The following is a 24135-nucleotide window of genomic DNA, read 5'->3' on the forward strand; positions in this document are numbered from 1 at the left end:
AAGCCAGATGGATTTTAAACAGTTGAATATTACATTTTCTAGATAATTCTATGCTTTAATGATTTACATGGTTTGTACAGATTTAAGATCTTCACTAATGACACAAACTCAGCAGTCAATTTATTCTATTCCCTGAATCTATATTTCCCCCTCTGGTTGTTCAAAGCTTGTTCTGATAATGAGAATGCATCGATGGACCAGGGGTGCTTGTAGAATTATTTTGATTTAAAAAATCTTTTCACATGAACAGTTTTATTAATTATTCAGAGTTATTAATGATAAGTCAATACTGTAATTAGGTTTGAACTTCCCCTGTAGCCTCCATTTACTGTAATGGATTAAAACAGTGTCGTCCTAATGGTGCAGAGGATCGATTGTGGGAAATATTGATTTTTAAGCTACTGCTAAATGATATCAGAAATGTTCATTTCCACTGTGTTCTGTTAATTAAAAGCAGTTGGAGCCACAGTGGGTTATTTGCAGAGTTTGATACAGATCAAGACTAATAACTTGGTCTGCCACTGAGACAACGTTCCCTTTCTGCTGATGTCACTATGGCCATGCAGCTGATTGGCTATTGTTAAGCAATGGACATATAGCTATTCAGGCATTGTTTAAGCACACTAGCAATTGATAGTTTTGTTATGCAATGGCCACTTTTATTGATTCAACGTTTATCCACTCATGCAAGTTGAGGTAGGGATCCAATTAAGATTTTTTTTGTATCTGATGACTGAAAAAGATACAGAATCCAAAACAAAACATTGGACTTAAATCATGACAATGACTTAAACCGGTACAAGAGATGTACCATAAAAAAACTCATAGGTTACATTAAAGCTACAGTACATGCACACTAATCTTAAAAAAAAAAAAAAGGCAGAAGACAGTCGTGTCAAAAAGCAGGAACGAGGGTGATAGAAAACTTCAAAATAAAATATGACCAAATAAAGTCATAAAAAACATGAAACTTTAACAAAAATGAAAGATGGTCCTGCTCTACTTTTTAAATATATATATATATATATATATATATGTGTTTCACTCTGAAATATGTAAAATAAACATTAATAAACATTTAATTACAATGTAATTAAATATGTAATGAAATGTATTATTTAATTAAATGTATTAATATTATTATTAATAACATTTATTTATTTATTTATTTATTTATTTATTTTATTATAATTTTTTTTTAAATTATGATAAGTCAATCATATTAAGTCAATCCCCTTGACTTTAGTTCAGCATTTAAAAAAAAAACTGCCATCATTTACTCACCTTTATTTCATTACAGATCTATTTGACTTTCTTCTGTGGAGCATAAAAAGAGAAACACTGTATGGTCAAAAGTATTAGGATACACCTCTTCATTACTGAATCCAGGTGTTTCAATCAGACCTACAACCATAGTTGTAAAAAATTTAGTTTCTAGCCATGCAGTCTGCATTTTTTGGAAAAAAAATAATAATAATAATAATTTAGTGTTCAGTTAGTGAAATTTCATCCCTAGATATAGATATTCCATGGTTAACTGCATGTTGGAAAATCTAAGCATTTAGTAACAGCAGCAACTCAGAAACAAAGTGGATGACTACAGAGCTGGGTCACCGAGTGCTGAGGTACATAGTGCAGAAAAGTCAACAACACTTTGCTGAGTCGAGAGCTGAAGAGTTCTAAACTTTCTGTGAAGTAGAATCTTCCAGGAATGGGTTTCCATGGCCAAGCCTCACATCACCAAATACAATGTCAAGCATTGGATGGAGTGGTGTAAAGTATGCTACAGGTGGACTCTGGAGCAGTGAAAACCTGTTTTACGGAGATGCATAACACATTTCTCTGAGAGTTTGGGTTGGGCATATACCAAGAGAATGTTACCTGCCTAACTGTAATGTGCCAACTGTAAACTGTTTGGTGAGTGAAGGATAATGGTATGGGGCTGTTTTTCAGGGGCTAGAATAGGCCCATGGAAATGCCCCCCTGTGAAAGTGCTCTTTCACTTTTTCAACCTGTGTCACCCTCACAGCTTCATTATATTGTTTCTAGTATGAAATCTTCTGTTTGCTCTTCTGATTGTTTGCCTACTTATATTTTTAAGGAGGTTTTTTCAGCTCTAAGTCCAGTTGTGACCGCCATATTTAATAGTTAATTGGTCAATGGGGTGGTACCTACTAATTTCAAACATGCTACAGTACAGCCGTTGTAAAAAAAAAACTCACTTAGATCAGAATGACTTGAACAACTATAGACCCATCTCTAAACTGTCTTTCATTTCCAAAGTTCTGGAAAAAGTTGTTTACCATAAGATATCTTCATAACTGGATGCTCTTAGTATTTTTGATAAATTTCAGTCTGGTTTCAGGGAGCTACATTGTACTGAATCAGCTTTGTGAAAGGTTTTAAATTACATCTAACTCACTCTGGATGCAGGTTCTGGCTGCATTTTAGTTTTGCTTGATTTAAGTGCAGCATTTGACACTGTGGATCACAAAAATCTTTTACACAGACTAGATCATGTAGCTGGGCTTCAAGGCTCTGTGCTGGAGTCATTTGCCTCTTATCTCAAAGGCAGAACATTTTCTGTCAAAGTAGGGAATTCTTTTAATTCCCATGCCCCAATACATCACGGTGTACCCCAGGGCTCCATCCTTGATCCTCTTTTGTTTGTATTTTATATGCTTCCACTTGTTCATATTATACAGAGAAACAATTTATCGTAACACTTTTATGCCGATGACACTCAGCTCTACTTTCCTATTAAAAATAATAATGGTTCTTTGTTTGACTGCCTGTGTGACATAAAATGTTGGATGGATATGAGCTTCCTACAGTTAAACAATGACAAAACTGAAATTGTTATCTTCGCCTGCCCAGATAGGACCTCTGACATAGTTAATCATTTTAGTTCTTTATCCTCAAATGTTCATGAATGTGTAAAATATCTTGGTGTCATTTTTTCTTCTAATTTGAGTTTCGATAAGCATATTAGTGCTATTGTTAAAAGTAGTTTCTTTCAGCTAAGAACTATTGCCAAAATCAAGATGATGCTCTCTAAGAAAGATCTTGAAACCATTATTCATGCTTTTATTTCCTCAAAGTTGGATTATTGCAACTCTTTATACCTGGGTTTGCCTAATTCAACTATAAATCATCTGCAGATGGTTCAAAACGCAGCAACCAGGCTTTTCACTGGCACTAAAAAGTGTCAGCACATAACTCCTGTGCTTGCCTCTCTCCACTGGTTACCAGTTAGGTCTCGAATTGATTTTAAAATTAGATTTTTGTTTATAAAGCTTAATATGGTCTGGCCCCTCAGTATATCAGTGAACTTCTTGTCCCATACAATGCTTCTAGATCCAAGATGTTCTTCCAATCATCTATTTCTCTCTGTTCCTCGCTTACGTAAAAAAAAAAAAACTAAAGGTTGTGCAACAGTTTCCATCTCTTTATTAGATCCTCCCCTTCTGTTTCTACTTTTAAATCTTCATTAAAAACGTATCTGTATTCTTTATGTTTTGTTGTAATACCTCTGTACAGCACTTTGGTTGCAACTTCTGTTGTTTTGAAATGTGCTCTATAAATTAATAAACTAAACTAAACTAAACTCTGACTTCCAGTGAAGGAAAATCTTAATGCTTTTTGGAGAATGATGTTCTTCTAATATTGTTGGAACAGCTTGGAGAAGGCCCTTTTCTATTCCAGCATCACTGTGCCTCAGTGCACAAAGCAAGGCCCATAAAGACATGGCTGGATGAGTTTGGTGTGGAAGAACTCGACTGGTCCACACAGAGCCAAGACCTCAACCTCATCAAACACTGGCATGGAGATTGTTAGCCAGGCTTTCTCGTCCAATATCAGCGCCTGACCTCACAAATTCTTTGCTGGATGAATGGACGAAAATTACCAACAGAAATGCTCCAAAATCTTATGGAAAGCCTTCCCAGAATACGTAAAGTTGGTATAGCTGCAAAGAGTGAACCAACTCCATTCTGATATCTATGTATTTAAAATAGAATTTATAATTTGATGTAATGCCCCACTACTTTTGACCAGATGGTATATTTGGGAACTGATTGTCCATACAATGGAAGTTAAACCAAAGCTGTTCGGTTACCAACATCTAAAAAATATATATACCTGTATATATATTTTGTATTCATCAGAAAAAGAAAAAAAAAGTCATGAAATAGCATGAGGGTGAGTAAATGATGACAGAATGTCAGCTGGTTAGGGGTATCAGACAAAACTCTGCTGACTGGTTTTGGATACTACACAATACAGATATCCCGTGAAGGGGCCAGATAAAGAGAATGAATCCAGTATTCATGGTGTGGAGATTTGATCTAACATTGTGGCTCATGTCACAACATAACATTTGTCGACAGAATCTAACATTTGTAGACATAACTTGTCAGGTTTTTTATCTGTGGAATAACTTTGTACACCATGTTATGTCATCATCTCTGTAGTGCTGTGGCAGTGATGAATGGCTAATCAAAGAGGGAATGATGGGTAAACACAGCCCCCATTCTCTCTATCACTGATATCACAAAGTCACACTGTTCGCTAAACATATCAGTGTTCCGTGGCCAGTCAACCTCTCAACGGCTTGGCAGTAAAAAACAGGACTTTCAGAGAAAATCTGTAAGATATCTGAAGACCAAATCCAACAATCTGTTGACAACCCCTTTTGTAGTGATAAATAACCTTTTCTCAGTACTTCTGACTGTCTGGCAAACTGTCATTCAATTAGATCTCAAAAATTGGGCACAGGTCAATCTCATCTGATGACGTTGATGTCAAAGAGCATGCATTCTAAACCTAACTCTACAATATCTGACAATAGATTACGCAGAAGTCAACATGAACAGGTTGCAATTGGGAACTGTGTTGGGTAACCTCTGAAAAAAGTAGTAAAAATGTGTGTTGACTTTGTAGTCAGAATATCCATTCCAGCTATAATGAGAACTGATTATTTTATTGACATTAGTCTTAAAACATTAGTAGGATTTACAGTTGTGCTGCAGTAGTGTGCATATTGTTTATTTGTCACAAACAAAACTCTGAAAATAAAATATCATATTCATTGGCAAATTTACAAACTAGTTTCTTCTGAGATGTGTTCACATGTGTTCAACTTTGTACTGTATAACCTCCAAGACTTTGTTTCTTGGCACATAAAATCTTGTCCCTGACCCCTGGAAATCACATTATATGGACAGGCAATAGTCTGTGGGTATGAAACTTTATAAGCTATTTACTACTGTATATTGCATACTGTAACTATACAATCTTCGAGAGAATAGTAATTTCTTGTGCCAAATGGCTTATCGAATTGTCATTTGCACCCTGAGAGACTACAAACACATGAATTGGCACTGTTGTACAGACACCAGTACATGTACTGCACATGTACACAATTCAGCAATCCATCATTAAAGTGGATGTTCAATGACCTCAAATGGCATTGAAGAATGACTACACCCTCTTAATATTTTACGTAATGTCCTTTTTCCTACCGCAAGGTGTAAATTACCATATTGTACTTTGGCAGATGTTCAACTATTGTGACTTTGACTTGATGAACAGATAAGACACAAACAGATGTCACAGTTGATGTAGGCGATGATAGACAAGGATGTGTCAAAGTGAAGTTTCGCTAATAAATGCATTGTCATTTCTCAACAAATAAATATATAAAAAAATCAAAACTAATGGTGTATATTAACAAATGACAAAAAAAAAAACTGTGAATCATTAATGTTACTTCTTATTTCCCCTCAGACGATGAGTGGACGTTTTTTCCCTCATCAAGCTATCATAACTGATGCAGTTCTCAGCCTGGACGAGGACTCTGTTCTGTCCACCAATGAGGTGAGAGATCACACATTCATTCATCATAAATAAATGTCACTGTATTTGAAATGGTAAAAAATATCATATAATACACTTTTTCAATTTGGTTTTATCTTTCAAAATCTCAACCCTTTGCCATGTGACAAAATTAGCATCATATTGAATAGTATTATTGCAAATTATCACTTTGAAAAAGCACTTCTCAAATAAAGTGCAAAAAAAAAAATTCAAAAGAGTTTGACTTTAGCATGTTGCTTAGCTAATATTGCAACACTTGTCTCTTTTTCACTCACAAAAACCTTTACTCTCCCTGTCTACTCCCTTTGTCCTGTCCTTTTTTACCTCATTATTTTGTCTCTTTTATTCAGTGGTATTTGTGATGATGCATGTGTTGTCCGTTTCTGGCTTATTTTGTGTTTGTTCTGCACTTTGTTAATGTCAGTTCTCTGTCTTCATTTTCCCTGTGACAAGAGATGATATTTACACACTGCAGCATCAGCAGCCTGCTGGGCTCATTTTTAATTGCTCTCGGCTGTATAATTTAATCAGACAATAATCTGTGCTAAAAAGAGAAGAGATATGGAGGGAGAAAAAGAAAGAGGACCTCTCTAAACGGATGTCCAAATTCACAAAAAGATTTTGATATCCATATACTGATCCTGGTGAGAGGCAGTTTGTGTCTTTCTCAAAATATGGTGAATTCTGACTTTCCTGTTTAAAAACAATTCCTGAATGAATGTTGCATGTCTGAAACATGATTTGCAAGCTGTAGCAGTGTGTGGGATTCACATGTTTTTGCTGTGACTGTTTGCTTCTGTTTATTCCTACTCACCTGTTTATAGGAGTTGTGATGAGATTGAATGGTATCAAAATCATCTCAAGACAGCTGACTGCATTATTACATTATACCTTTAATTCTATTTTTTAGGTACAGATTTTCTATTTACCTTTGAAGTACTTTTCCATGCTTTTCGTATTTTTAAAATGTAAACTTTATGAGAACAATGACATGACAGAAAGGAACAAACATTTTATAATTATTAGCAATAGTAATATTTTTTACCTTTTAATAATATATACATACAATTTTCAGGCACACCTTTTAATGAATAAAAATGCAAAAAATATAGTCAAAATATTTAATGTTATTTATTGATGGTGATTTATAAGGTGTTTCTCGGATATTTAAATTACATTGTATAAAACACTCCTCAAACGAAGTTTAACTGTTAATAATTCTTCAGTACAGTGTACCATTATATATATATACTGACTCTAAGCTTTTAAATGGTATAGTGTATAATGTTACAAAAGCTTTGTATTTCAGATAATGATCTTTTGATCTTTCTATTCTTCAAGGAATTCTGAAAAACATTTACTCAGGTGTCTTAAAAATTTATTATAATAATAATTAAAAAGTTTGTTGAACAGTGAATTAGCCTATTAGAATGAAGGATCATGTGACACCGAAGACTGGAGTAACATAAAGCATTGTAACATGCATAAAGCATTATAAAAAAAAAACTAAAAAACTATAAAATGTTATATCAACTCATGAATAATCATAACAACAATTATAATCATAATACTTACGTATTTGTGGTTATAAGTTAAAGAGAATGATTATTTATAACACACAATGACCACCATATTAATTCTACTACATTTACAGTACAATGGTCTGTATCATATCTTGACATTGTTTAGATCTGCACAGAATCTTAAATAAACAGTAAAAGCAACTTTACAACTACATGCCATCTAACTCTCATTAGAGTATTAGTATGCTCAAGAATGGTCAAATCTAGTATGGTAAAATAAGTGATGTACTTGCAAAGACACTTATAGCCAGTTTATCTGTTGGTCGACCATTAAAATAAAGTGTCGGCATGTTCAATGAACAAAATTATAAACACAACACTTTTGTTTTTGCCACCAAATTTCATGAGCTGAACTCAAAGGTCTAAGACTTTTTCTATGTGCACAAAAGGCCTATTTCTATCAAATATTGTTAAAAAATCTCTCTAAGGCTATGTCTACATTAATCCGGATGTTTTAAAATGCACACACTAGCGTTTTCAAGCGTTTTGCAAACTTTGTCTCATCCACACTGAAATATCAGAAAACATTAAATTCACTTTCTGCGCATTCACAAAACCTCAAAAAAGCTCACTGCAGATGATACACATGGAACAGACATGATACGTTTTTATGCAGTTCTTCTGACAGGATTATTTTATTTACGAAAAGAACCCACCATATTCACTAACGCGTCCAAGTCGCACACACTCACGATTGTATGTCTGATCTAAAATGCAACTGATGATGTTTTGCCGCAAATAGAAATTGAGAGTAAATTTGCTTTCCCCTTTGCAGGACTGTCAAGTCAAGTCAATTCACCTTTATTTATATAGCGCTTTAAACAAAATACATTGCGTCAAAGCAACTGAACAACATTCATTAGGAAAACAGTGTGTCAATAATGCAAAATGATAGTTAAAGGCAGTTCATCATTGGATTCAGTGATGTCATCTCTGTTCAGTTAAATAGTGTCTGTGCATTTATTTGCAATCAAGTCAACGATATCGCTGTAGATGAAGTGACCTCAACTAAGCAAGCCAGAGGCGACAGCGGCAAGGAACCGAAACTCCATCGGTGACAGAATGGAGAAAAAAACCTTGGGAGAAACCAGGCTCAGTTGGGGGGCCAGTTCTCCTCTGACCAGACGAAACCATTAGTTCAATTCCAGGCTGCAGCAAAGTCAGATTGTGCAGAAGAATCATCTGTTTCCTGTGGTCTTGTCCTGGTGCTCCTCTGAGACAAGGTCTTTACAGGGGATCTGTATCTGGGGCTCTAGTTGTCCTGGTCTCCGCTGTCTTTCAGGGCAGTAGAGGTCCTTTCTAGGTGCTGATCCACCATCTGGTCTGGATCCGTACTGGATCCGGGTGACTGCAGTGACCCTCTGATCTGGATACAGACTGGATCTGGTGGCTATGGTGACCTCAGAAATAAGAGAGAAACAGACTAATATTAGCGTAGATGCCATTATTCTAATGATGTAGCAAGTACATCGGGTGTTATGGGAAGTGTTCCCAGTTCCGGTTTACCTAATTAATGCAGCCTAAAAATCCTTTAACGGATTTGGATATTAAAAGCATATTAGTATGTTATGTGTAAGCCAGGTTAAAGAGATGGGTCTTTAATCTAGATTTAAACTGCAAGAGTGTGTCTGCCTCCCGAACAATGTTAGGTAGGTTATTCCAGAGTTTAGGCGCCAAATAGGAAAAGGATTTTGATATTCTAGGTATTATCAAATTGCTTGAGTTTTGAGAATGTAGCGGACGTAGAGGATTATAATGTAAAAGGAGCTCATTCAAATACTGATGTGCTAAACCATTCAGGGTAATAAGCAATATTTTTAAGTAATAAGCAATATTTAAAATCTATACGATGTTTGATAGGGAGCCAGTGCAGTGTTGACAGGACCGGGCTAATATGGTCATACTTCCTGGTTCTAGTAAGAAATCTTGCTGCTGCATTTTGGACTAGCTGTAGTTTGTTTACTAAGCGTGCAGAACAACCACCCAATAAAGCATTACAATAATCTAACCTTGAGGTCATAAATGCATGGATGAACATTTCTGCATTTGACATTGAGAGCATAGGCCGTAATTTAGATATATTTTTGAGGTGGAAAAATGCAGTTTTACAAATGCTAGAAACGTGGCTTTCTAAGGAAAGATTGCGATCAAATAGCACTAGGTTCCTAACTGATGACGAAGAATTGACAGAGCAACCAATAAGTCTTAGACAGTGTTCTAGGTTATTACATGCAGAGTTTTTAGGTCCTATAATTAACACCTCTGTTTTTTCAGAATTTAGCAGTAAGAAATTACTCGTCATCCAGTTTTTTATATCGACTATGCATTCCATTAGTTTTTCAAATTGGTGTGTTTCACCGGGCCGCAAAGAAATATAGAGCTGAGTATCATCAGCATAACAGTGAAAACTAACACCATGTTTCCTGATGATATCTCCCGAGGGTAAAACATGAAGAGTAGCGGCCCTAGTACTGAGCCTTGAGGTACTCCATACTGCACTTGTGATCGATATGATACATCTTCATTCACTGCTACGAACTGATGGTGGTCATATAAGTACAATTTAAACCATGCTTATGCACTTCCATTAATGCCAACAAATTGTTCAAGTCTATGCAAAAGAATGTTGTGGTCAATTGTGTCAAACGCAGCACTGAGATCCAATAAAACTAATAGAGAGATACAACCACGATCAGATGAAAAGAGCAGATCCTGGGCTGGGCTGGTGTGGTTAACCGTGGTCTGCGGGTGTGAGGCAGGTTGGATTTACTGCCAAATTCTCTGAAACGCCTTTGGAGACGGCTTATGGTAAATAAATGAACATTCAGTTCTCCCTCAAAACTTGAGACATCTGTTGCATTGTGCCGTGTGATGAAACTGCACATTTTAGAGTGGCCTTTTATTTTGGCCAGCCTAAGGCACACTTGTTTAATAATCATGCTGTCTAATCAGCATCTTGATATGCCACACCTGTGAGGTGGATGGATTATCTCGGCAAAGGAGAAGTGCTCACTAACACAGATTTAGACAGATTTGTTAACAATATTTGAGAGTAATAGGCTTTTTTTGTACATAGAAAACGTCTTAGATCTTTGAGTTCAGCTCATGAAAAATGGGGGCAAAAACAAAAGTGTTGCGTTTATAATTTTGTTCAGTGGATTTACAGTAGCAGACATACTTATGCTCTAATGACCGCTAGTTGACATGTAGTTCCTTATCAACAGCTGTCTAAAGGTTACCATCAAAATAATCAAACTGATATTACAATAAAAATAGTTCAAAGCAAATGTGTCATATTACACATTCATCTTGTGGCTGTTTGAGAGAAAACATTTTTTTTTTACTATTATTATTATTATTACTTTGACTTTGACCACTTTAAGTAAAATAGCATCAGAAAAATGGCAAGATATTAGACTTATACAGTGCATTATATTAGACAATACAGTACATTATAATTATGAGAAGTATAATCCATTGTAAAAGTGGATGCAACATGTTCATTGTGTTATAAATCATCAACTTAAACTCTTAAAAGCTATAACTACAAAAAATGTAAATATTATAATATATCAAAACTGTTCTTATAAATATTCATGAGATAATACAACATATTATTAGTTTTTTTATATAATACATTATGCCAGGGCTATTCAATTGGCGGCCCGCGGGCCACATGCGGCCCGGAAGCAACCTCCAAATGGCCCAGCCCGTGGTCCCGCCAAAAACGCACATCCCTATGTAAACTCATTCAGTAGTAGCCTACAGACCAAGTAGCCTAGCAACAACGCAAACAATGCAGAGCGCGTGCTGGTAATGTTAGTAGCCTAGATTACTATCAATATGTCTTTCTCAACACTGAAACGTAAAATTGCCAATGAAAACCGCCAGTTTAACCCTGCCTGGACTGACAAATACTTGTTTATTTTACCGCCACATCCAAGCGCCAAACCGATGTGTTTAATTTGTAACGAGTGCGTCGCAGTATTTAAAGATTACGATGTGCGGAGGCACCACGTTGAGAAACACCAGACTTTCCGCACCAATTTTCCCGAGGGATCTCAAGAGAGGGCAGCAAAAGTGCAAAGTTTGATTGCATCTTACAACCGGAGCAGTACTACCATGGTGCGGTCATTTACTGCCCAAGGGAGAGCTACCGCAGCATCCCTTCGTGTTTCCTGGATTTTGGCAAAAAAGAAAAGGCCATTCACAGACTCTGAAACCGTGAAGGACTGTATGCTGACTGTCGTGGATGAGGTGATAAATGACGATAAAATCAAAACGAGCGTGGTATCTGCTATAAAAAACGTACCCCTGTCAGATACTTCCAACATTCGTAGGGTTGAAATTCTTGCTGCAGATGTGTATGAAACACTGTTAGGAGACCTGGTGAAAGCTGATACTATGTCTATAGCAGTAGATGAGTCCACAGACAAAACTGATACTGCTCAGTTGTGCATATATGTCCGTTTTTTTGACAGCAAATGCTTCAGAGGAGCTGCTCTGCCTACTGCCTTTAGAAGGACACACAACGGGCGATATAGTCTTTGGGAAAATTTCTGCTTTTTTTAAAGACAATGGTCTGGATATGACGCGTGTGTGCATGCTTGTGACAGATGGGGCTCCATCCATGACAGGGAAAGCACGTTGGTCCGCTGTTGCACCTCAGTTGATCTCGTTACACTGCATTGTGCATCAGGCGGTGTTGTGCGCAAAACTAAGCGGGACGCTCAAAACGATCATGGACAACGTGATGGCTACAATTAATTTTATTCGCTCCACATCAAGCCTCCAACACCGCTTGTTCCGCATGCTGCTGTCAGAAATGTCTGCTGAGCACCACGACCTGCTTTTGCATAATGACGTGAGGTGGCTGTCAAAAGGCAAAGCACTGGAGCGTTTCTGTGGTCTCAGAGAGGAGATCATAACTTTTCTCCGCAACAGCAAGCAAAAAAAGGCAGAAACGCACTTGAGTCGCATACTGGACGACAACTTCATGGCAGATGCCTGCTTTCTGAGCGACATATTCAAACACCTGAATGATCTCAATTTGGCACTACAAGGCAGAGACAAAACTGTAATCGACCTTGTGGAACAGATGCGCGCATTCCCAGTTAAACTGGACCTTTTCGCAACAGATTTGAGCACAGGCCGAATGCTGCATTTTCCGACACTCCGCAAATGCATCTCATCCCCCGCACAAATCACGGATGTGATGACAGAATTCATTGCGAGGTTGAAAATTAACTTTGCTGCTCGATTGGATGGACTTGTTCTGCCCACAGAGATGGCAGTTTTTGTCAGAGACCCGTTCACTGTTGCAATAGAAGGGGACTTATCCGCCAGAGCAAAGCAACTGGTTCCTTCCATTGACGAGGGGAAATTCGCACTCGAACTTGTTGACATGCGGTCATCTGTAACCATGGCACAGGAGCTTTGCACTAACGGGCCTACAGTGTTTTGGACTAATGTCAACGTACATCAGTTCCCTAACGTTAAGAAAGTAGCGATCGTCATGCTCAGTATGTTTGGATCAACTTACACATGTGAGTCAAGTTTTTCACACATGAACTCCATAAAAAGCAACTCTCGTTGCTCCCTGACTGATCGTAATCTCCACCAATGCCTTCGGATTGCATTGACATCTTACGAGCCTAAAGTCACTGCTCTCGTTCAAAACAAAAAATGTCACTTCTCCCACTAAATTAGCTGGGTAATTGTAGCCTACATTAATATAATGTTGGATGTGTAACAAATGCATGCCTAATCACAAATGTGGTGATTTAAAATATGTTCCCTCAGTATGTGCAATATGTGCAGTAGTCCACCTTGTATTCATGTGTTAGTTATAGCCTAGTTGTGAATACTGTGCACTTTTTATTTTATGCACTTTGAGATGTTCCTGGGTCAAATGTGAGCAAGATGAGTATTTTGTTTCAAAAGGAAACTTAATGTTATTGCTTATCTACTACTGTGCAGTTTTTATTTTTTGTTTTTTTTTTTACTTTTTTTTTTTGCACTTTGAGATGTTCCTGGGTCAAATGTGAGCAAGATGAGTATTTTGTTTCAAAAGGAAACTTAATGTTATTGCTTATCTACTACTGTGCAGTATTTTTTATTTTATTTTTTTTGCACTTTGTGATCAGATAGGTCAGATATGTAGCCTAGGTAGGCCAAGGCAAGAGATGCTTAGGTCAGTTTTTTTTTTTTTTGTAAGTGGAAAAATTAGGGGCTACCTCAGATTCTGTTCAGTTAGCTCTTTTATTGTATTTGTATGCACCTTTTGATATGCAAACTGACCAAAGTTAAAAGAGAAACAATGATTAAACCTTACATGTATTCAATACATTTGTTTGTGTTGGTTTTGAAATGTGTCATTACGAGTTTATTTCGCCGCTGAAAAAACTGGCCCAGCTTACCTTCTTGGTTTGAAAATCTGGCCCAATTGAATTTGTAATTGAATAGCCCTGCATTATGCATTCATTATAATGGCTTAAGAATACCCATTGTACAAAAGTCCCTGCCTCACGCATGAGCGAGTCAAACTTGTCCAGACTTGTCTGGTGCATGCGCAAACATTTTCAGTTCGACAGCATCCAACATAGTAGTTTGATACGGAGTTTCCCTGGCTTTATTCCTTAAAAGTCTATTTTTCTTTTGTGTGGTATTGCTGTGCGTTAATAACTCCAAACCACATTTTGTGCATATTCACACAAATAAACATTCAGACTTGACATGTTCACTCTGGAGTAGCTGCAGTTCTTTCTAACCGGAGAAATAGGCCAGCTGAGTTCCAACCACCCAACTGCGCACAGAATATCCCACACCCATATAATGTATTATAAATACGGGCTTCATAGAAAGTAATGCCGTTTGATTAAGGCAGAAATGATCCAAGGGCTAAGTAGACATTGTTGCCAATGCAATTCTCCAACAGTTTACAGGTTTAACAGTGTTAAAAACAATAGCAACACATTTTAGGCAGTCTATGGGTCTATGGGACTATGAAGCTTGTTTGTAAATACTCTGGCAGGGGTGGGAGAAAAAACAATTTGGGAATTAATCTGGTTATGGAATGTACTGTTAACTCCTTTGCAGTCGGATCTTGAAAGATTTTGTTGATCCTCTTTGATGGAGCAAGTTTTAAAAAGCCGCACCATTCAGCAGTAGAAGTCAGCAAAACCAATTCAATCCCAAAGACTGATCTCTTTCCTCTCACATTTGTGTGACACTATAATAATTACATAAAGTTTGAGGAAAGAAAGATACGCTTCAATGTTGTTGGAGTATTGACAGTGTGTAAAAGCATAAGATAAATATGATTTTAGTTTTTCTACTTCAAAATGTAATGTTTAATTCATTGTTACATGACATCCCTTGGAATTGCTTGTGAAATTTACTAGCAGTTTTAAAGTGCACTGGCTGTACTGCAATGTATGCTGTAAATTATAATCTGCTTTAGAATAATATTTCAAATGTCATAAGCAGTGAGAATACAGTACGTCCAATCAGATGGCTGGAAAGCTTCTAATTTTTCAAGTTCATTATGTATGGCGTAGCTCAGTGTGTATTTGAAACCTGCCATTCATAATTCATCTTAATTCATCATAATTCATCAACTGATGTTTTATTAACTGCACCCAGTACATCTTTACCTCTGCCTGGCCAGAATATCCACTTAACTTTTATAGTGCTACAAGATTACAGAACCCGTATTACAAAAGTTTAATGAGTCTCAGTTTCAGCGAGAAAGCTCTTGTGGCTTTAAACAAATCCAGCTGCATTTGGAGGGAAGCTTCCTCTCGTTTCGCACAGTAATCTGCCCTAGTAATTGCCCTTTAAGCATTTGGGAGGGTTTTAATTGAAAAGTGCTGAGAATGTGAGAATTTGGCATATTTAGCAGTAGTTTCCATTTTGTTAAGACTGTGCGGCACTATGGCTCCACAGAATTGATAATTGCATTGTTTCGACTCATTAACTGGCTTATTAAAATGGGAAATGTAATATAGGGGTTGAGTTTTTTTGTGCGGCAAGCATCATTAGACTGTAGGCACATGTGTGGCATAACAGCGGCACAGCAGAGCCATTGGGTTATGATGTCTGTGCTAAGTTAATGGCCTGAAGAATTGACCAGAAAGGGTAATAATTGTTACAGTATACAATGACAGATTAATATAAATTACAGCAATTAATCTGTGTTTGTGCATGTTTCTGCAGGTTAATTTGTATCTTCATCTATTGTGTATTTGTTTTCTCATTTATCTTTATTGCAAATCTGACCCTATAAATGTGTGCTTGCCAAGGAGGTTAGCATTCCCATTCATCTTAATGGCAGTTGCTTGGCTGGTGCATGATCCCCACAATGGAATTCTGCCATCTTTTTTTTTTTTTCTGACATCTGAACCATGAATTTCATGTGACTAATCGCACAGATTATGTCCTCTAATCAGTTAGTCTGTTTAAGAATAATGTATACTTTGGCTTTTACGCATACAATAGGGTATTCATGCATGCATGCATGACAATCTGCACAGTACATGCAGTTGCATACTTTTTGGTTTTGCACTAATTAATTTGTCATATATTATGAAAAGAAAAAACACAGACACTGGACAAGGATGAACCTTTCTAGTGTGCATTTGTCAAGCACCTATGTTCACCCAAACTATGAAAAAATGCAAAAAAATACAATAAAATTATGTGAAATTTTGGCTTTAAATTCTGCCCCATTATTACAATTTACAGCAAGTTTACATTCAAATCTGTTTCCATCCAATCAACAAACGATGGACTGAAGCCAGAAAAAAAGATCTGTTGCAAAATTAAATTATGAGTAGCTTGTATCTTTGAAATCCATAGTTTCATAGTCCCAAAAATCCAAAATGTCCCATTGTTGGGATATTTCACTACAATCTGAAAAAAAACATGTACCTTCTCAACACTGTTGAAATACATAATATTAAGGCTGTAATGCTTAGATGATCGTATGTCTTTGATTATATTATATATATATATATATATATATATATATATATATATATATATATATATATATATATATATATATATATATATATATATATATATTTTTTTTTTTTTTTTTTTTTTTTTTTTTTTTTTTAATTATTATTATTTATTTATTATATTTTTTTTTTTTGCATCATATTATGTTGCCATCCTGCAGTATAGATGCAGCGGTTCTTTTTGTTGTTGTTGTATGTCTGCTATAAACATATTACCACAATGTTCAGAGACAGATTTGGATCATCTTAAAATTGGTCATAAAAATTTGCAGCGATGACCAACAGAAATCTACAGAGCCACATACATGACATGCAGTAAAAATAGATATTGGGGCTATTAATTAAGAATTACTTCCAGTTAATTCATGACCCTAAAACAAGGGGATGAAGTAGTACATCCTGGGCACCTTATTTGCCTAAAACAAGGGTAACAATATTAAGATCTTGGCCACAATATCTTGTTTTTTAACATTTCTTGTGCAGCGCTTCATAGATAGCTGCTTGGTTTGAAAGTGACTTCTGTGTGAGTGCTTCATTTATCTCTAGTATTGACAATTTTTTATCTGCAAAATTCCACTAAAATGTCATGGACTGCACTAATTTTTTAAACTGAACACTTCAGATTCTCCCTTTAGCACACTGCTAAATGAAATAAGAGCTAGATAATCAGTTAAACTCATTTCTAAGCCATTTGTGAGTTCTGTTCATCTCAGTCCAAGCCTTCAACACTCCTTCTGCCATTCATCTTTCCCACTCGCTCAGATCCATAATCAAGGTCCGGTACACATAATGAATGCAGCAAATTTCAGTGTGTCACCCACAATGCATTGCTGGAGTGATGCGCCTTAAAGCTATAACTCCTTAAGGCCATGTTATTTGCATGATGTCATAAATCTGGCTCCGAGTCCGCTGCTAACGCAGCGATTAATCTATTGTAACATTACGGGGGACGTTTGCAATCTTTTCCTCTGATTTGCGGGTTCATTTTTTAATATGTGTGCATGCTGACTTTGACAGAGCAAGAACTGCTTTCATCCCCTGCATGCAGACAAGTCAGTTGCGTTGACGCTGAAGCATGTCTGAAGGAGTTACAAATTCCAAGGCTAAATAAAGAGCCGAGCTAGACAAGGCTTGTTCTTTTTGAGCTCTCACTGGCTCCTTTGATAATTTATCTCACTGAAAGTGAGCCCATGTCAGTTCTTTTAACATACTATCAAAAGAGCTTATGTTGCTTTTGTTAATTCTACTTCTTTAATCTTCTCTGATGAGTTTCTTCCCTTTGGTTTTATCTGTAGTCTGAAGAGATAATGAAAATGAACATAATGGCTTTATTCTTAAAGGAATAGTTTAACCAAAAATAATAATCTTCTCCTGGTTTGCAGGTGGACTTTGCCTTCATCGTTTGGCAAAGTTTTCCAGATCGGATCGTAGGCTACCCAGCACGCAGCCATTACTGGGACAGCGGGAAGGGGAGGTGGGGTTATACCTCTAAATGGACCAATGAATATTCCATGGTGCTCACAGGAGCTGCGTTCTACCACAGGTAATGTCCAGACAAAACTGACCTGAAGAGCATTTGAAGATTCCAGTGTAAAAGCCTCTAAAAGCCATCTTTCTGCCAGTCTGCCAATATTTCTAAAAGGAAAGCATAGAAGATTTTGTAGGGCTGAGCAACATAAATAGATATGTAATGAATTATAAAATAATTATTTTATACTTTAGTATTATAATTATTAATAAGTGGCAATTTTGCAGAATTGTGCAGAAGTTAATGTTTAAAGAATATCCTTTTATCGCACAAATACTGGATAACTGAAAATTCTGCATATTCATACGGTCGGAATTCCATGCAGTTCCCATAAAACTCTCCATGAATGATTTCCAGTCTGTGGAAAGGCAGTTAAAACGTTACTGTTGTCGTTTCAAGAAACCCACAATAATTACAAATTTTTTCTTATACAAAAATAGTAATACAGTATCATTTTAATGAACTTCTTTTACCTTTAGGTTCATGGTTTCCATAAAACAGCAAGTGAGGAAAAAATGATAGAAAGGCAGAAATAAATTAAACCTTTTTTTTTGCAAAGAACTTTAGATCTTGTTTCATTTGCTCCAATTGTTTCAGAGACCCATGAACAGTTGTGGATTACAGTGTGTGTCGTCTGAAAATATCCATAGTCAGTTTGCCATAGTTTATACAACCTGATTAGCTGAGTTTACTAATCCTTCACAAAAATAAGCTAAATTCTTTGCTTATTTTAATCTGCTTACTTGCTTAGCTTCTTCATAGGGCATTATATACACAATCACCGAAAATAACACTAACTGAATATTCAGCTGTTGGCGAAGATTCCTAGAGCCAGGTCTGACTTCAAATGCTATTAATGCTTGTCATCTCACATCAACATTTTTTGACTGGAGGAGGTGGATCATGGATTATTGTGCAGTGATAGGTTAAAATGGCTTTAATGATGGATTTGTTTCTTACAATCTTTCAACGTCATAAGAAGTTAATTGATGGACAGGAGTCATGTCAGTTTCTCATGGATTATTAAGATGTTTGGACTATAATGACGGCACCCATTCACTGCAGATGATCCATTAGTGAGCGAGATGTAATGCTAAATTTCTACAAATCTGTTCCAATAAAGAAACAACATCATATAGTATCCGTGTGAAATATTCTGTTCATTTAAGTGTGTTCTCACAAAAAGCTTGTATTCTCTTACAATATTCCTCTTCCTTTGCAATTGTTATAGCAATCCTCATTGAGTTATGTAGAAGAAAAATATCTAAACAGATATATTTTAGATATTTTACTACAAATGCACCTGAACATGCTACATGTTCACTTGTGAAAAATGCCTTTATAACATTTTTCATAGCTGGACCATCATGCAGAGACATGAACCAAAGTCCCTCTAAAGGTATCTCAAAAGACTTTTATACAGTACCCTGATTTGCTTGATGAAAGAAACAACTGATTTGTTTCTGTAGCTTATTAAATATAATATATTAATATAATCATCAAGTTCCACATTACCTACAGTGTGTAATGTAATGGATAACGTTACTAATTACATTATTGTCACATGGAATCAGTAACGGGCTACAATTTCTAAGTGATCTACCAAACTCTGTTTGGACATACAGCAGAAGTCAAGAGTATGTTATACCTACATTATAATTTGTAAAATTGGTTAAATGGTGTTAAATAAAAACACTTGCTCAGCTGATAAGTGAAGAACATGTTTTAAACTAGATGCTTTAATTAAATACCATTTATTAAACATTTTAAATATTTAAAAGTCATTCAATTTTCATTTCATTAAAATTGTATGACTGATAGCCGTTATAGAGTCTTGCGAGTTAGTTATGCTACATCTTTAACCAGCATCCTAAAAGTGATATTGTTTGAGTTTTTTGAACGAATGTTTGAAAGAAAAATAGAAATCTAAAGACATCTAAAAACAGAGCAGCATATCAACCCAACAGAAACACCCTGAACAGCATCCACAACACCCTAATAACAGCACAGCAGGGATTCACAGCTTGTTGAATCTTCAGTCACAGGCTTTTTTCCGGCTCTCACAGAATTTGGACAAGAAGCTAGTACGAGGTCAATGTCAGGTGCTTGTAAAAGCCGAATGTGAGACCTGCTGCGATAGAGATCGCTCAGAGACAGGCTGATATTAAAGCAGGTAATAAATGTTCAGTCTGACAGCTTCACTGGCCATATTTTAACGATAAATGGCACAGGTGAGATGGAGTTCACAGTTTGTTTTAGCTGAAGGTCTCTAAAATCATCAGTCAAAACACACACACACACACACACACATTCAGACTGACACATCACACACCCGCCACATAGATTAACCGCTTTGCTACTGGTCAGCGAGCTGACACAGCACCTGCAAAGTGACCCCAGCTTAAAGTGTGCAGGAGAAAAGGACATAAATAAACGTGTGAAGAGAGATAAGCCACCTGCAGCGCTGAGAGGAACGCTCTGGCGGCTGTCCCTCAGAGACAGAGAGCAAAAAGAGAGGGAAAGAAAGAGAATGACAGAAAAGACGTCTGCAGGCAGGATTGGAGATTCAGTTTAATAAGGACGGCGAGAGAGAGAGAGAGAGAGAGAGAGTAGGTGTCACTCACAGAAATGAAAACATCTGTCTTTTTGAGGTTCTCACAGTAGGGTAGCCTCTCTGTCTTTGCTAGATTTTATGACTATACTCTCAGTCCCACCCAGAGGAACATTTTACTACTCGAAGGTTGCTCTTGGAGCACTTGTTTAAGTTGTTTCTCCTAAAATAATAGATTGTTAAAGAGATAGTTCACCCAAAAATTAAATTCTGTAATCATTTACTCACCATCATGTTGTTGCAAACCTGTATGTATTTATTTCTTCTATGGAATAAAAAAGAAGATATTTTGAAGAATGCTGGAAACCAAACTGTTTGGATATCGTCTTCCAAATTGGAACCAAAACTGCTTGGTTATAAATGTTCTTAAAAATAAGTTATTTTGCGATCTGCAGAAAAAAAAATGCATACAGTTTTGGAGCAACATGACAACGGTGATTCATTTTTTGGTTGACTAACCATGTAAGTGAAAGACAAAAAAAAATTATAATTAAATAATTGTGTAGAATATTATAGAAAAAAATACATTCTATTAAGTTGATATTTTTTGCTGCCAATGCATAATAAATAAATATAAAGCTTGGACTGCAAATAAATCTGTCAATTACTCAACCTCATGTCGATCCAAACCCATAAGACTTAGATTCATCTTCAAAACAAATGCACATATTTTTAATGAAACCTACAGAAAAGTAATCCGTATGAACTGAGCAAGTCTTCTGAGGTCTTTTGATGGCTTTATATAATGAACAGTTTTAATTTATGCTTTTATTCACATATCAACATTAATTTTTTTATTTGGATTCCTATGGATTACTTTTACAATCTTTTCATGACTTTTGAAGCTTAAAAGTTTTGGTGGAATGGCCTTTCAATGGAGGTACAGAAATCTTCATTTGTGACCCTCAACCACAAAACCAGACATAATTGTCAATTTTTCAAAATTGCGAATTTATTCGTCATCTAAAAGCTGAATAAATATGCTTTTTGATGTGTGGTTCGTTAGGATCGGACAATATTTGGCCTATATTTGAAACTCTAGAATCTGAGGGCACAAAAAAAAAATTGCCTTTAAAGGTCTTCAAATTAAGTCCTTAGCAATGCATATTACTAAACAAAAATTACGTTTTTATATATTTGTGGTGGAGAATTTACAAAATATCTTCATGGAACATGATCCTGATGCGTAATATCCTAATGTTTCTTGGCAAAAAATCCCTACAGGCAAAAAGTGCCTTGCTGTTGCTTTCATGTCTCCTCTATCCTGTTATCTACTTAATATCTTTATGTATTCTTCTTTTTTTTTTTTTGGTCAGGTATTATCATCACCTGTACACATACTACCTGCCGACATCTCTGCTGTCAATGGTGGACCAGTTGGCCAACTGTGAGGATATCCTCATGAATTTCCTCATCTCCGCAGTAACCAAACTCCCACCAATCAAAGTCACACAGAAAAAACAGTACAAGGAGACCATGATGCAGCAGGTATGAGTCTTTGTGTGCATGGGTTGTAAATATACGAGTGTGTATCCAGAGTGATTCCCTACTGAGGTCAAAAATGTCTGTGTAGTGTGTGATGGATGGAGGGCCCGAGGGCTGTGAGTGTGTGTGGATCTGATTCAGCAGTATAGGCCTGTTTGATGAATGTCCTCATGGTAAGGCGAGATTAATGATTGACAGCAAGGTTGCAGTACTATCCATCTCTCTGTCTGACTCACCTGTTTCTTCCCACTGTTCTGAGATCACTCAGAAATAATATTTTCATACCATAATGGGAATGTGAGCTTAATTAGCCGAGACTCTAACTGACCCTTCATCGGGTGTTTGATTGACAGGCAGTCTGACCAATCATAACGCTGAATCTGACAATTTGTCTGACAAACAAACCACACAGGAGAGTAGATTAATGTCGGCAGATTTAAACTTGAAAAAATGGCATGTATTGGCATCTTTCCATGGTTGAAACAAGTTACCCTCTTAGGTTCATTCATGTGTATTTTGAATAGTAAAGAGGAAGAGAGGATCGGTTCACATGCCGCTTGAACAGCGACCTGTCACACCTCATTAAAGAGCCTCAAAATGTTATTTGAAAAAGAAAGCTGACCCTTTTTTCATACCAAAAGTAAGCTGCTCTTTCTTGTCCTTTGGAGCATTGCTCCGCAAAATGTTTTTCACTACATGAGAACATGATGTGTGGTGTGAGAGCGACATGGCTTGTTAGACGTACCAACAGTAATAAAAGGGGGCAGGTCTTTGCGAAGGGTCAATTAGCTGATTAGAATCGGTTTCTCTAAAATTTTGTAATGAATCAGAGTTCATAAATGTTACAAAATGTCTTTCTGTGTTCCTCTGCATGTCTAAGGTATTGGTCAGTATTAGCACAATGTATGCTTCTTTAACAAGCAGCTAGAGATCCTTCTACAGTGTTTCTCATAAATGTAAGGCCATAACTGTCGTCTGTTCTCTGAGTCGTGAAATGAACACCCCGTGTTCGCTCTGTTTGTCGGTGTCTTCTAAAGTGCTGCCCAATTTCAGGAACATGCTCCTGCTTTCATTCATAATCTGCCTGGTGAACCATACACAGACCTCTCTCTCCCTCTCTCTCTCAGGGCTCTAAGGCGTCTCGATGGGCCGACCCGGACCACTTTGCACAGCGTCAGTCCTGCATGAACTCTTTCACGAGCTGGTTTGGCTTCATGCCTCTCCTTCACTCTCAGTTGCGTCTGGACCCCGTCCTCTTCAAAGACCAGGTCTCTATCCTACGCAAGAAATACAGAGATATTGAGAGGTTGTGAGGGGCGAATGCTGAACTCATCCGAACATCTCCTGACAGACCTGAAGTGTTCAGTTCACCTGGTCTCATTAGAGACCAGATTCAAACACAATATATTCCATCTACAGAATAAATGATAACAAAATATGCAACACTGAATGATTTTATCTGCGGCCAAAGGTTTCGTGGCAAGCATTTGCTCAGAATAGGACAGGCTCCTTACGTGTTTGAATTTGTTGTTGTCGTCGGTGTTCTTGTCTGCGATGGCCGTAGCCACTGCACATTTATGAACAGGAGGCAAAAGAGGCGTGTGAATGAATGAAAACAACTCAACGAGTCGCCTATGCCTGCAATATGTATTTTAATTTCAATTTTTTTTAAAGAAATTCTTTTTTTTTAACAAGTTTAAAACAATAAAATCTATGAATGCAAAGTGGGTTTGCACCCTAAATATTCATTATTGTTTCATTGTATTGTGTGTTTGTCCTTTAAAACACCATTTGTTCACTTCACAACAGATCATCCAATATGAATGATATTTGTACTTGATATTTTGAGAAAATCAGCAGTCAGTTTCTGCGGTTTGCAGTTCTGGTCTTTTTAAATTCTTTTTTTACATATATGCTGACACCAGACAAATGTGTTTTATTGCACAGCTGAGAGATACAACAGTATGTATCTTCTACAGTGTGTAACAAACAACACAATTTATTTGCTATGCTTCACATTCAGTGAAA

The 24135-nt window shown here is 36.6% G+C and overlaps 1 protein-coding gene across 1 annotated transcript in view; it reads left to right on the top strand.

The window, feature by feature from the left end:
• Positions 1-23855, top strand: part of LOC132107051 (exostosin-1) — a 333524-nt gene extending 309669 nt beyond the window's left edge. The window contains exons 9-12 of the mRNA XM_059513195.1: positions 5788-5877; positions 17866-18026; positions 21939-22110; positions 23235-23855. Coding sequence (XP_059369178.1) covers positions 5788-5877; positions 17866-18026; positions 21939-22110; positions 23235-23420 — 609 coding nt within the window. The 3' untranslated portion in view covers positions 23421-23855. The remainder of the gene's footprint in view (positions 1-5787; positions 5878-17865; positions 18027-21938; positions 22111-23234) is intronic.
• Positions 23856-24135: the final 280 nt, after the last annotated feature.

This window comes from Carassius carassius, chromosome 27 (genome assembly GCF_963082965.1).
Source record: "Carassius carassius chromosome 27, fCarCar2.1, whole genome shotgun sequence".
NCBI classification, from domain to species: domain Eukaryota; kingdom Metazoa; phylum Chordata; class Actinopteri; order Cypriniformes; family Cyprinidae; genus Carassius; species Carassius carassius.